Below are 14,907 nucleotides of genomic sequence, written 5' to 3'. Positions count from 1 at the left end.
GATGGGTCACTGTGATGGACAGGTGTTGGTCGTCCGTGGGACAGAGACAGCGAAGCACGCACACTGCCTGCACTCCGCTTTGCAAGACACACATTTCTGGGCAGCAAAACCAGAATTTGTTACACAGATCTTCCATCTGCATTTGTCCAAGAATGGATTTGACCCAGCAGACAAGAGAAAAGGTAATAGAACAAGGAGGTTGTCGTCGCTAGTTTGCTGCAAGCACACATAAGGAATAAGAGCTCCTCTTTTCCAGTTAATTGTAGCAAGAATAATTGGTTTTGTTTCAGCTGGTAGAAATACCAGACTTTTCCAGAATTTTCAAAGCAGTGAAAGAAAAACCAACACCCCTGGGGTTTCAGGAGTCTGGGGGAGATGTGGGAGATCCACTTACTGCAAAGCAAGCAGAGCGGGGTCCCGAATTTGGGTGTCCTGCGTCGCAAATGAGTGAAGCATCAGCCACTGCGGACTGTTACAGCAGGGCTGAGCTCAGCTATTCCAAGGCTGTTCCCATCCTAAACCTGAGACATCTTCTGGACCCAGGTTGTGTCGGAACACTGTTGTCCAGGAGAAGTTGCTGTTCCAGCGAATCACATTTTTCTCACCAGAAAAGGTTCCGTCCGACAGCAGCCAGCTGGCCCTGCCCTCGCCGCCGTACTCCTTAACCACAGATGCCTCTCCCTCTGCGTCCCAAAGCGCGACAGCCAGCCAAGGTGGTCCGCGTTAACTGCGTTAGCCCCTGTAGCAGGGGCTTGTAGCAAAGAACAAGAATTCAGGGAAAGCAATAAACTGGCATCTGAAAAAAAATTGCTTCTGGAGCCTTTCTGCTGTCCTTTCTGATACAAATGGCCCCTACTTCAGCAAGGTTACAACAGGTATTGTTGCAGGATATGCGTGATTTTCTAACAATTTAAAATATATATATATATGTACACATGCAAGTGCATAAATGAATTTCCTGCCGCTCCCAACAAGCTCCCCACGTATGCAGTGCCGACTGGTTTGTCTGCTGCATAGAAATATTTGTTGATGTGAGGTGAACTGCGCAAATAACCTCTTTCCCTGTGGCTTCCTTGCTCCATCCTCCTTTCGCCTTTCTGCTGGATCAGACGGTGTGGCTCCTAAAGCCCCACCCCGAGAAGCACAGCCTCTTCACTCCTGACGGCTTGGTGAACTGTTTCTGAACACTCTGGCTCCTGGTTCTGCCTTGAGCATCCACGTGACCTCTTGTTTCTTTCCTCCGCAGGCTGATGCCAAGATGGTCTGCGATGTCGTAAGTCGGATGGAGGACACAGAGCCCTTCTCTCCAGAGCTGCTGTCAGCTATGATGAGACTCTGGGCAGACTCTGGCATCCAAGAGTGCTTCAACCGGTCCCGGGAATATCAGCTTAACGACTCGGCCCAATAGTGAGTATCCCTGTCCGTAGTCTTTTGTGTTAAGAAGCTGCAGTTGTGCTTGTTTATATTTTAACTAAAGTTAATGACCTCATAGCAGTGGATCTGAGCACGGTTCTGCTTGCGGACAGGGATGTGGGTTTAGTCAGAGGCTGCTGCGAGGCAGAGAGGATCAGGCAGGACATTCATGTCCCCTCTGGCCGGTCTGGGGTCAAGTCCGTGGCCCCGAGGCCAAGTTCCCAAATGGCTTCCAAACAGCTCAAGGTAGGTTTCTACAAACATTGATCTTGAGAGCAGAGGCAGGCCAACCCATGGACATGGCCGACAGCTTCTTCATTTGTCTGATAGATAACAGAAGGGTGTGACCACCTGCTTTGTATAGCAGTACGGCTCTTGGCTTTGCTTTTCTGCTAGTCATAGGCTGTACTGATAGGCGGCTGGATTACAACCAAGGGTAGGGGATGTCTTTGCTTTTACAGTGGCATTGCGTTATTCTCGTAATTCAGTCGGTGGCATCTCTACCATTGGGGACCACATCCAGATTTTTTTTAATGGTGATTGTCTGAATCCATGGCTTTGGTTCATGCTGGCATAAAGACAGGACATCTATCCCTAAATGGTTGCTCTGGCTCTGGAGAAACGTGAACTGCCTCCCCAGTTTCATTTCAGACCCATTTCTAATGATAATTCACCCAATCTGTTTACCTCCACCTAGGCAAGGAGGCTAAAGCTTTTCATCCCATCACTTCAGTCGCAGCAGTTGTTGCAGTCAGGCAAAATGTCCCCTGGCTTGGTGCTGTGTCTTGGGCAGCAGTCAGTAAAACACGGTTCAGTAGAAGCACAAGGAACAAGCCAGCACGGAGTGATCATTTCCCCAGTTATACCCCTGGACCTTTTGGTAGCCAGGGAAATAGAGGCTTCCCTAGATGGTGGCAGGGGAATGCTACATCCATGCTTTTGGCTTGCACAATACCCCGTGTCGACAAGTTCACCGGCTGACTCATGCACTTCTGGAGCTGTTATTGCGTGTTTGGATTGTCTGGCACCTCTGCTTAGGGTTTTCTTGGATATCCATCAAAACACGAACACAAGCACTGGCGTTGCTGATGGTTTTGTTCTGCGTGGTGGGCCTGATCATCCCCAGTCTGCGCCCGCTCCTCCCATCCAAGCTGGCAGAGAGGTTAGGGAGCAGAGGATTATTTCTGCTCTCGCGGTGCTGCAGCAGAAGGCGAGTGATGACACATCACTTGGCATTGACCAGAAACCAAATGGGAGACCTGCAGATGTGTGGTCGGTGTCACAGCATCCTGCCCAACAATTTCTCACCACGAGCAGCTGCATCTCACTGATGATCCTGGCATTATGCTGCCTTTTAATCACTACTAGGTGGACATCCGTGTTTAATCTGTATTTCATTGCCTGTAGCAGCAAAATCAGCCTTCTGTTGCCAGCAATTTTTATTTCCCCCCTCAAAAGAGAGGTCTGATGGCATACACATAGCTTTAGAGATATAAATTATATAAAATGCCAGTCCTAATTGCATTACAACTCTGTGGAAAATTCTTCAATTGTTTTAGAGCCAATTACCTTGAGGAAAGTATTGTGATTTTCCTTCCATGCAAGATAGCAGTTGAAAACAATAAGCATAGCCCTCCCAGTGTGACCGGCTGCTGGGCAATTCGTCAGCAAGAGCTCACAAACCACAACCAGTTTCTAGCCATCAACCGAAGAGGCTCTGTGCTGTGGTATTCACAGCAAGACCAACCTGTGGTTGCAGCCCAGCAAAATGAATTCCGTCGTCTTTAACAAAATCTCTTACATCCGGAGGAGGACGCGAGATCCTCCGTGCCAGGGCAGGGCTGCTCTCCCTAGCCATGCTGTGAGTCGCGCTGCAGCTGGACGCTTGTTTTCTCTGGGCTAGGTGAAGCTGAAGATAATGAAGCCCTTTGTGTTTACGGACCCACTGCCGTCGGAGCCTCCGGTGGTTCCATTGGCAGGAGCGGAGATGCTGTCACAGGGCAGGGCACTGTAATGCGTCCTGCGGCACCTCGAGGCCCTGGTACCATCACGCCAGATGGTGATGCACGTGAGAGCTCAGTTGGCACTTAATCACGCCCAGTGGACACCCACTGAAAAGAGGCATATTTTTCATTTAATCCTTCAATGCTTTGGGGTTATTTTCTTCTGCATGGGTGAAAGATTTGAGACAGTTTTCTATTCCCCCCCCTCCCCACTCCGGGAAAGGGCTTATCTTTATTGACACTGATACTGGATTTAAAACACTAGCAACTACAAAATATGTTTTCTTTAGGGCTGAGAAAAATAAATTCCAGACAAGAACTGAATCTGAAGTTCCCAAAGTTTGGAAAACACTGATGGGCAGTGAGCTGGACTCACTCGCTCCTGTTTCAGTCTTCTCTTGGTGTTAAGCCATAGGGACCAGTGTTTTGCTGGAAGGAGGGAAGTTTGCTGCCGAAGTCAGAGATCACGCTCCACAGCTGCTCAGCACATGTTCAAAAGCCCAAAGGGACAAAGCCACCAGGTCCTGCCGTGGCCAGCACAGGTGGGACCTTCAGGAGCGGTCCAGGCACTTCCCTTCACCCCAGAAACCAGCTGATGAATGCCCTGAATGCTTTTCGGAACCCCCCCTCCACTGCCTGGCTGTTTCTAAGGAACCACCACTCGGGCTTCGCCGAGTCAGTGCTGCCATTGTCCCAGATTGCTCTTCCAGTGCTTTACCTTCAGTATTGTTAAATGGCTCGAACAGCAGGCCTGCTGTTATGGCCCCTGGGAGACCAAGTCACAGGCTAATCAACAGCCTGCAAGAGCTAGCAGCATGGCTTTTATTAGCCTATCATTAATTTCACTGAAAATAGATTTAATATTTCGTATTAGCCTAAACAAGAAGTGAGTAATAGCTCTTGTCTCCTATCAACGACAGGCAGGAGCGCATTGCTTACTACTCTCCCGTGCGCACCTGCCTAACGGTGTGGACTTCCCTGCAAAGCTTTGCGTCTTTCGGCTCTGAAGTCAGCCTGTCCTTAGCAAGGATTTCATAGCTACAGCAAAGGAACAGTAGAAAACAGCACTTTTTCAAAGAAAAAGTATGTCCAAGGAAGAGGGGAGGTTCTGTAAGGGGCCTCCTGTGTCTTGGACAGCAAAAAGGAAAGCCGTAAGGAGAGCAAGAGAAGGGAAGATGGCAAGATGGAGTGGTTGGTTTCATCTTTTCTCCTTACTGCATATTTTCATCATTCCCTAAGGCAAATTTACGGGTGGCTTGAGTTCCACATTCCTAATCTCTTGATTATGTTTTTGTTCCTACTTCGTCTCCTCTTCCTTTCTTGTCTGCATGCCTAGGAGCTAAATCTACCTCTGATCATCAGAGTCGGGGCACTGCTGATGTCTTTTTCTTCTCTAGCCAGTTTCTGTCGGTGGAAGCACATCTGTGACCCACATTTTGCTTTCAAAATCAGCAAAATAGAATTTTCCAGCTGGTTTCCTTAATCTCCTACTTTTGTTCAGATTTGAGAATTGTCCTGTGTTTCCTACCCTCGAGTTCACAACAAGCCTGGTCTACAGTGCATAGGGCAGGATGGGGACCTGCTTTGAACGGCCTCCAGACTTCAGGAGATGGAGCAGACGGAGCATCCACATGAGCACCTTTTTTCCGTGTGCATAGCCAAACAGGCACAGGCCTTGCAAGATGTGTAGGCAGAGACAGTTTGCAAGTACACAGGCACAAAAAAGCCAGAATCCATCTCAAGTTATTCTCCTCCTGCTTCCAAGTACATTGAAAGATCATTCGATAATGCCAGGGCTGTGAAACTACCGTGAAAATGTAAAATATTTTAGAGCTGCGTTCAACCCATCCATCTTCACACATATCAGAGGTGTCAGGGCTAGGAAGCTTGTTGCCTTCGTCTTCCTCCATAGGGAGCGAAGGGAGGGAGAGACGCCTCCGGAGCAGGATACAGACTTCACTGCTCAGTGGAGAAAGAGAGATGCGGTTGTATCTGCTGCTCTACCATAGCTAACCAAAGCCCTGACATCTCAAGTCTGTGCCAAACACCAAGCCCAAACTGGACAACACCTTGGTCGCTCCATCTTCAAAAACTCCTCTGGCAGTGCCTTATAGAAAAGCAGCACCAAACTAAGAAAAAAATACCATGGTGCCTTCCTTCTCACCCTGTCTCATGTGGGACTGTTTTCTGATCTCTCTTCCTTGTGAAAGAATTGTCTCTGCATGACGGTATCACCTTCCCTACTGATACTTATTGCATCCCACATGCCAACACACGTTTTCATTGAGAAAACAGTAAGAAAGTAGAGCCAGATGTTGTTGTGATGTGGTGAATGGCTTCCAGACTGAGCCCCGACAAGGCAGCATTGGAACAGGCTGCCCAAAGAGGCTGTAAAATCTCCATCCTTGGAAATCCTTAACCCTGAGCCACCAGAGCTAACTTTAGAACTGCATTTAACCTTGAAGTTGGCCCTGCTTTGAACAGGCGGATGGTCCGGACAAACTCCAGAGGTCCAGTCCAAACTGGCACTTTTGGGTTTGCCTTTTGGCTTTTTCCCCTCGCTCTTTCTCTCGTGACACTGAGTTTAAAAGGGAGAAGGGGCTGCAGTCTCCTCTGCATAGCCGTGCCGGACCATGCAACGCTAGGACAACACCCATGTCCCGCAGGGCCAGCAGGGCAAACCTTTAGGTCATGGGATTTGTGGGATGTGGGCGTTAGGCACGACTGTGAGGACACGGTCTGTTTTAATGAGCTGCAATGCTTGCTGGCTCTCTCAGATGGAAGAAAGAAAAATTATAGGTCAAGATTTCGCATTAATATTCCCGTCAGGTGCGTAGATTCCATTTTCTCATCACAGCTTTTGTATTAGGTTTTCTGTGCGCCCGTCTTACTCGTGCCTGTCACTTGTGCTCCCTCACATTTAATTGGAGGGAGTAGCAGCATAAATGGAACAATCCAATTAATTGGCATGACTTGCGTTGCGCTCTTTATCGAACAGCCCACCTTTGCGTCTTGGAGCCCAAACACCAATACAGCAGGAAGGAAAAATACATCACAAGCAGAGATGTAGATACATGTGTCTGAATTTATGGTTTAATTTACCCCTGTGAGTAAATATGCCCACCAGCTTTGAATAATTAAGTTCCCCCTACAATAAGCAAAACAAAACAGCTCAGAAAGGCCAGAGCTGGTTGACTGGAATCGCCAGCCTTGCTCAGTTCCCACAGATGAGATGCAAATAGATTTCCAGGGATGAGCAGCTCTGCCGTGTCTGCTGGTGCCAGGGCTGTTCCTGGTACGTGCGAGGTGACGGAGGCGGGGGTAGGCTGAGCATCAACCTGTTAGAGTCTAGCAGGACTTGGACTTGGTAAAGGTCTCAGGCTTCATTATTATCCTTATAAATTAAAGAATTGCTGTCGTTATATGGCTATACCCAGGGCTGAGTGTGAGATGGAGAAAGGGCACAACAGGAAAGATGTTGTCTTTGAAACCAGCTGGATGTTTTCCAGCATCTCACCCTCAGTCTTCATCCACCTGGAGACCCATTTTCACCAAAATTGGGTGCTGTCTCTCCATGGACTGCTTCCGTTGGCCCACAGCATGGTGGAGACCACGGCATGGTATCCTGAAGGTGAGTGTTAAGCAATACTCACCTTTCCGTCCCACCAAACACTGCCAGGAGAGTGTGAGGACTGAGCTTCCTCACCAGAAAGCTCACTTAGAAGCAGGGGAGGCAGAGGTCTACAGGACTCTGCGTAACACAGCTCCATCATAAGATATTGCCACTTGTTGTAACGCCCACCCTGCTTGGCCCCTCTCAGACATGGGCGCAGAGGAGAGCTCCACCACACCCGCCCTCTCTTGGGGCATAGCCTCTCCACGGAGCAGAGGCCACTCAGAAGCTTCGTGCCAGAGCTGGTCTCTTCCCTTTACCCTTTCCAAGCTACACATGCAAGTCACTGGGTAAAGGGGGAACTGTCTGAAAAGAGATTTCCTGGCCAGGGCTCATGAAAACTCTAAAGAAAATTAAGGAGAAGGAAAAGCAGGAGGTCATGTCGCTTCCAAACATCTGGTTTCTGAAGGTCTATGTGTGAAGGTATCTGAGATGCCATCACCCCCTGACTTAACTTCTTCCGTGAAGAGGAGGAGCTACAGAGCTGGGCTTTGAAGTGGAGCTTGTGGCAGCACTCAGCGACATGGGAACATCCAGGAAAGCATTCCCCAGCTGAACCAGAGCTCTGACACTTTGCTCGCTGCCTTTGCATCTGAAATAGCATATTCTGCAGCCAGCTCCACTAAAAACTCAGCACCTCTTTAGAGATGGATCTTGCAGGCAAAAACTAGTGGCATCGTGTTGTCACTTCCCTCCTCCTAACCCTCCTTTGCCCCACAAAATCTCTCTAAGATCTGTCTGAAGGGGTCCAGGAGATAACACAGAGTGCACTGCAAGGAGAAGCAGAGGAGTTCCGCAGGTAATTTGTTCCTCGGGACAAGGACGTAGCAGTACTTGTTACCTCCCTCCCGTTTTTCATTGCCATGCAACATGGCGACAATGTTGTCTTTGGCATGGGGATTAGTAAAATCTTGACATCCTGACAAAATAGATTGCTGTTTAATGACCCACGATACGAATCGGGTCTGTCCCGCTTTTGGCAAACCTCCTGCCTGAAAACGTAGGAGCCGGGCAGTAGCTGACACTGCCCGGAGGAGGGGACGCTGCCGGAATCTGGGAACAATCTCTTCGCTTGTCACGTTTTGCTTAGAGAAGAGGAGCAGCCAGCACCACCAACACACACAGCACAGGGCACTCACCCCCGGGGAAACCTGCGGAATCGCAGTCTGGAGCGCTGGATAATCTGTTCTCGTCGCCGGCTGACAGGCCCCACAGGAATTTCTCCCCGCCTTGCGAAGGGCTGTGGGTGACAGATTTGGTGCAGAAGGATTTGACTTTTTTTTAGCTGAGTATTTGTATATTTTTAGGCTGATTTGTCCTTACGAAACCAGCTGGAGCTGGCAGGTTGCCACCAAGGGCTGGGGCTAGGGTTGTTGGGGTTTTTTTTTCCACTCCAGTTTGTTTTTTCACTGCTGCTCCTGCTGCTGTCCGCAGCCCCCCTCTCCCCCCAGCTCTGCCTTTCAGCAGGCAGCGCTCGTGCCCTGCAGCTCGCCCGTCGCCGTGGTCTCCCGCCTTTCACCCCCACCTCCTTCCCATGCCGGGGTGCAGCTCCACACCCAGCAAGTCCAGGCTCTCCCGGGAACCCGCAGCCCTGCTCCTCCTCTCCTGCGGAGCCAGGGAGCCCAAGCTTCCCTCGCCCTTTCCGCACCCTGCGGTGTGACGTACCGTGTGCCCCCAGCTCCGCCATCACAGCCTGCCCGGCAAGACACAGAGCATCACTCGGACAGGGTGAGGGCGGGAGATGGGGTGTCTCCCACCAGCGAGCATCCCGATGGCTGCTTCAAGCTGCTTAGGGAATCGGGTGGCTCTAGCGAGGCAGATGTCCCTCTGCGTGGGTACTTCCTGCTTTCCGCCAGCTAGCCAGCATCCAGCTCACCAGTCAGCGGGGGCTGCGAGCCCTGTCCCCCCGCAGTGGGAACCGGCCGGCTGCTCTCAGCCTCCCGCTTCTCCAGCGCGTCTGCAGGCAAAGCTGTTGGGAGACCGCCGTGCCACGGCTCTTCTTCGCGCAACTGGCGTCAGGTCTGGCACCATCTGCGGCGCTGGGAGGTGAGCGTGGCACTGACGTGTTGTTTCCTGATGTATTTGCTGCCTGTTTGAAATCCTTAAATGGCAAAGAATGGCAGGAACGCAGGATTTTCTTTATAGCCGGGCTCTGGGATGGAGCAAGCCATCTTCCACACGGGTCTGCAGGCACCAGTGGCAAAGGTGTGATGGGGAGATGCTGCTCCCTCCCCTCCCACGGGTCCTATCCCAGAAATCATCCCGGTTTGGAAGGAAAAGTTGCAAAGGGACTTTGCTGCGGTCCAGGGATCTCGGGCAGAGCTGCCTGCCACCAGCCATAGGACGAACAGCTCGGGAGGAGCCACACCAGCTCAGGACAAGCTCTGCGGGCAGGGCAGATAAGCTCCGTGCACTCAGGCTGCAGCTATCTCCCTTTCCCCCTCCTTCGCCTTTCCCTGCCCCGGTTTCTCAGCGCGACGCTGCTGTCCCCTGACTGCGGCAGGCGCGATTCCTCCGTCGGTCACCCCTTTCCCCGTCCTGCCCTGCCGCGGTGCGATTCCTCGGGCCCCACGGCGCAGGAGAGCCCGAGAAGCATCTGGGTGACTGCTGGGGGTGTGTGGCTGCTGCCATGGCCCCTGCCCTCTCGGCGTCCGGCCCGTGCACACGCCTCGCTAGAAGAGGGGGAGCAGTGCAGCATCCCTATGCCCAGGTGTTTAAGGTTAGGAGTTAAATCCAAAACCAATCATGAGCTTAGTTAAAAAGCTCATTTTTCAATATATATTAAGACAACCGTTGGAAAATTGCTTTCATGTGCTGCTTCCTAAGCCCCCTGGCTTATACTTTAAAGCCTTTTGTCTGTGAACAGGAGAGCTGGAAAGTCCTTTTTTATTTCCTTAAGCAAACAGTCCATCTAATATCCAGCCTTGAGGGGCTGAGGCTTTGAGAGAGAACAAAAATCAAGGGGGAAAAAAAAAAAGAATTGTAGCAAACATTGTGATGCTTGCCATAAAATCGCAGGACTCGGCAATGATGGGGATGAAGCACCCGGAGCTGTGCCCATGTAAGGAGGGTGGCACGGCCCCCGGTAGGAAGGCAGAGCTGCCCGGGGCCCCCCAAGAGCCCGCGGCGCCCATCACTCCTTGTCTCGGTTCCCCGATGGGAACAACAACCACGCTCCTATTTATGAGACGCCGACATCCATGACGGCGAGAGCAGCGAAGGCAGCAGCGGAGCGAGGCAGGAGCCCGTTGGGTCGGGCAGAGCGTGGCGGGGGGGTCCGGGAGAGCCCCATGGGAGCAGAGTCCCAGCACTCGGCCAAGGTGGTCCTGCCGAAATCGGGACGCGCCTGGTGGAGCCCTGGGCACTGATCATTTCACAGACCAATTGATGTAATAGCTCTAATTAGCCCTGTAGCAAACACCACTTTGTTTCTCACTTATCCAGGCCAAGCAATGAGCCAATAGCCAACCCCCAGCCATTGATTTCCTGCTGCTTTTTAGGTGGGAAAGAGGGAAATAGGAGGTTTCTTTCTTCGTGTAGAAGACGTGGCTGGGACTTGGTGGCACAGGCGTGTGTTTGGGCTCGGCGTACGTCGACCCAATGCCTCCGGCTCTACGAATTTGGCAGAAGCGGGGGAAGACGTGTCGCCCGGCTGTGGCTCACCCTCGGGCTGGGTCAGTGCCAGGGATGGCCTTCCTCCCTCCTCCCTTTCGTGGAGACCTGACAAGGCTTCATACCTGTTTTTTTTCCCGAGGAACATGCTGAAGAGGTGATCATTGATTTGGGCAAGGGAATGGAAGGCAGCTGAACGTGACGCTGCCACGTTGCTGCCTCGCATGCCACTCTCCCATACAGACCGGGCACGAGCCCAGCCGGCACAGTGGGCCTGATACACTTCGTGCAGATTTTTGACCTTTTCCTATTATTATCTTTTTTCCTTTTTCTTTTTTCTTTTTCCCTGCAACACACAGAGCTAGTGCTAGGTCCGTATCAGTTTGTTCATCCATACCTTTTACACTGACTGTCTATTAAAGTAAAAACAAGACTGAGACTGTCTATGACCTATTATTTCACCTTCTCCAGATCTGTTCCTTGCCTTCAGACCACTGGTGATAAGCGCAGATCCAAGTCCACAGCTCCTATTTTGCCAGCCCCCATCAGAAAGCCCTCTAATTCCCCACACACCTCTGACCCCCCCGGCAGCCCGTGCTCAGGCTCTCGGGGTAATTCTGCGTGGGCTGTCGTGGACGTGCACACACTCGCTCCGCTCTGCGGGCACAGGCTCCAGGCAGGGCTGCTTGGTGCGGTCGCGACAGCACAGTGCAGAGCAGAAGGAGGCTGGAGTACGGCAGAGCCAACACCCATCCCTGTGCCAAAATCCTCATGCTTAGACCTTCCCCACCTCCTGTACATCTAGAACATTTAAGTGCTTGAGTACCTGGAGAAGGCACCTCCCCCGAGGTCCCTGGGGGTCTCTTCTCGGGCTGAATTTATTGGGCAAAAAGAGGAGAAAGGGTGCTGAGCCTGGATTTTAGGCAGCAGCTTCTCCATGCTGTTGGGAGGGGAGGGAAGAGACACAAGGGCGAGAGAAACCAGGCACGAACCGCACTGTGGAGCCACGCCAAGGTAGTGTCAGCTCGGGTTTTGGCCGTTAGTCCAAGGCTTGCTGGGGATTTATGACGCACTTTGCCTCGCTGTAACCCCTTCGCGGCTGGGCTATGCGGAGCAGCGGGTTTGCTGGGAGCACCAGCATTGGAGAGAAATTCATTGCTTCAAAATTGCAAGCCCAGGCCATGAGACACCCCCCCGAGCAGTCACTGTAGCTCTGAGGTGCTGACGGCACTTTTAATGGCATAAATCAGCATTTCACAGTCCCTCAGTATTGCTCGTAGTACGTCAGGTTTGACGATAGCAGAAAAAACCTTTTCCAAATCCTCATTTGGGAAAATACCAGCCGGTACATCCTACCGAGCAGCGTTAATGTCAGTTTAAACATTTTCAGTTAAACGGCTCCACGGACTTGTAATCCCCACCATGAGAAATACTGCGCCAGGGAGTGTGCTGAACAGTGAGGCCACGTCTGCAACGGGCAGGAACAGGAGAAAGAAAGAGAAAGAGGAGGCTGCCACTAGCTACCAGCTGCTGGGAGCTGGGAATTGGTAACTGAGTCCGGGCAAAAATCTTTGGTCAAATTAAACCAACATTGGAAGCAGCGGCTTTGCATTAAGAAATCCCCAGAGGACCGTCTCGTTGAGCAAAAATATGTGAACTAAGAAATGACACAAATGTAGAAGTTACAAATAAACTCAGAAAAAAAGGGTACACATTTCGACCCAGGAGCTCAGCTGCCTGTGTCCCGCCCAGGGGTCCACCCTGAAGGATGTCTGAGCCTCTTCCCCCACCACGATGAAGAGCTGCATCTTGGGACCCAGAGTCTCGGCCAGGTCCCACCTGCACGCAGCGGTGGCCATGCTGGTGCTGAAGGTGACAGAGGGAACCCTTCAGCGCAGGACACCCCAGCCGTACCTTGGGGCAACCGCTTCCCACCTACGGCTGCTCTCTGGGCAGGGCTGGGTGGGTTTCCCGCTTGCCTGTGCTTCCCAGCACTGGTGAAGCCTCCTCTGAAGTGGAGCCCACAGGCAGGGCAGCGAGGCTCAGCCCTGCTGTGCTCCTTCAGACGTCTGCAATCACTATGGGAGACTTCAGAGCATCTGCTTAAAATAGTTGGTAGTAAATAGAAGATCTACTAAATTCACAGAGGTCAGCCGCACGACCTGTTTCTCTTACCAAGAGTTTCTCTGGCTTCTTTGCAGGCACCTATCTGAGTGTCTGAAAGAGCTGCCCAAACCCCTGATCTGCCCGGTTCGGTCCATTCGTCCTGCTCTTTTTCTTCCCTTGCCCCAGAGCAGAAGTACCACGGGAGGGCTGTAGGTTCTGCTTTGACCCTGCTGACTCCGCTTCACGTGTTGCAGCTTTCCACCAGCTTCATGAGAAATCTGGGTGTAGGTCTAGCCCCGGCACCTAATCTGAAGTCCCCACAGAGAGAACTGAGGAACGGGGCAACCTGTCTCGTCAGGGCACGTCACGGTGACCGTGGTGAGCAAGCAGCTTTGCTCCACAGGAGGGAAGAGCTGCTGTAGGAATGCATAGCCCACATCAACAGGGAAAACCTGGAGAAAAACTGGACAAAATCCAGTATCTGCCTTTAAACGTGCTGCTTTGCATCCCCTGCCACGTGTTCCCATACCAACAGAGCGACATTGCGCACCTCCGCGGGTTCGGCTGCAGCGTGGCACGTCACGCTGGCTCCCTGCCCGTGCACACCGAGCCTGGGCACGCGGGAGATGATCCCAGGGAACGCTGGCTGCCCACTGCCTTTCTCCTTCCTCCACACTGTTCATCTTCCTCCTTCTTCCTCACTTACACCTTAAATCTCATCAGCCCACTCCTCAGCCCCAGGGATGAGTGGGTCATGCAGTGAGTGCGTGGAGAAGACCCGATGTGAACAGCATATTTGGGTGTGCAAAGGCAAGGCTGAGCGTGAGCAACGGCGCAGAGCTGACCCAGACCTATCCCACAGCCTTCCCTGTGTGGACGTAAGGGGGCACGCCTGGGATTCAGGGCATTATTTCTGTTTTCACTCAGCAGTGGGAGCCAAAAAGCTCTTTGTTCTGAGAAGCTTCAAGCATTGATTGGATACGGCTGATCCTTCCATCAGCTGGTGCAGTGCCACCAGATGAATAAATCTTGCATGCATCTGTAATTACCGCTTAGCTTGTGTTTAAATGCAGCGTCATGGATCTGCAGAACTCATCAAAATCCATACAGGAATGCGTGAAATCGTATTGGATAGAGCAGAAAAGTACATGAAAACATCCATTTTCAGCCTTCGTTGTTTGCCAAAAAAAAAAAAAAAAAAAAAGAGAAAGCATTCATTTATGTCTATTCAAAATCTTGAGTTAACTTACAATTTAATCAGCAACTGTAATACCATTTTACAGGCTGTTCTTCATATGGGGACTATATTTCTTTCATAGAACAGGCCAGCAAATTTCTACCAGGCTTATAGCATCTGCCCCTAAATGGGCAAAATCCCTATTAAAAGCATGGAAGAACATTGCCTAAGGGTTATAAAACTCGGCATGAAACAGTCTTGTGGTTAAAGCTCCTGATTGAGACTTAGCGACCCCAAACTGACTTCCAAGTGCCACCACAGACTTCCCATCGTGTCCTCAGGCAAGTCACCTATCCCCTTCATACTTATATTCCTCCTAAAGTCATAAGTGCAATTGATAACATTTCCCTACTCCGGTGGGAGGCTGACGGGATTCATCAATGATGCTCAGCAAGAGTTGAGGTGCTCCAGCAGCAGAGAGCGCAGAGACGCGGCCTGGGCAAGGGCGATGCTTGTGCATGCTTGTGCCAACCAGCCATCTGCCCAAGATGCTCTCCTCCCCTGCTGCGGCCAAGAGGAAGCTCAGCAAAAGCATTTATTGGCAATAAAGTCCATGTTGTCTGGAAGAACTCCTGATGTTTTCCAGACCTAACGCTGCTCTGGGACAGCTCCATCCTCCCGCTGAAGTGCAGAGCTCCTGGGTCAGTTCACACTTTTCCCACCAAGCAGGCAGGGGTCCTGGTCCTCCAACCTGGGTTACCACGGTACCCCGAGACCCACGGCTTGCTCCCAAGACACGTGGTCACTGGCAGGTCCATGGGCAGACAGAAGAGGCTGCTTCCTGGAGGGATGTGTCCCCAGGGCATGTGGGAAAGTCTCTGCACAACCTTGAGCGCAGAGACAGAGGAACGTGCCTTGGAGTT

At 51.6% G+C, this 14,907-nt stretch overlaps 1 protein-coding gene across 2 annotated transcripts in view; it reads left to right on the top strand.

Moving 5' to 3' along the window:
- The window catches only part of GNAO1 (G protein subunit alpha o1), a 150,760-nt gene that overhangs the window by 98,554 nt on the left and 37,299 nt on the right, over positions 1-14,907 (top strand). For both annotated transcript variants that reach the window (XM_075433316.1, XM_075433318.1), the window contains exon 4: positions 1,247-1,407. In XM_075433316.1, the coding sequence (XP_075289431.1) occupies positions 1,247-1,407 (161 nt within the window). The remainder of the gene's footprint in view (positions 1-1,246; positions 1,408-14,907) is intronic.

This window comes from Opisthocomus hoazin, chromosome 12, assembly GCF_030867145.1.
Source record: "Opisthocomus hoazin isolate bOpiHoa1 chromosome 12, bOpiHoa1.hap1, whole genome shotgun sequence".
NCBI lineage: Eukaryota > Metazoa > Chordata > Aves > Opisthocomiformes > Opisthocomidae > Opisthocomus > Opisthocomus hoazin.
This window is presented reverse-complemented; position numbering and strand designations above follow the sequence as displayed.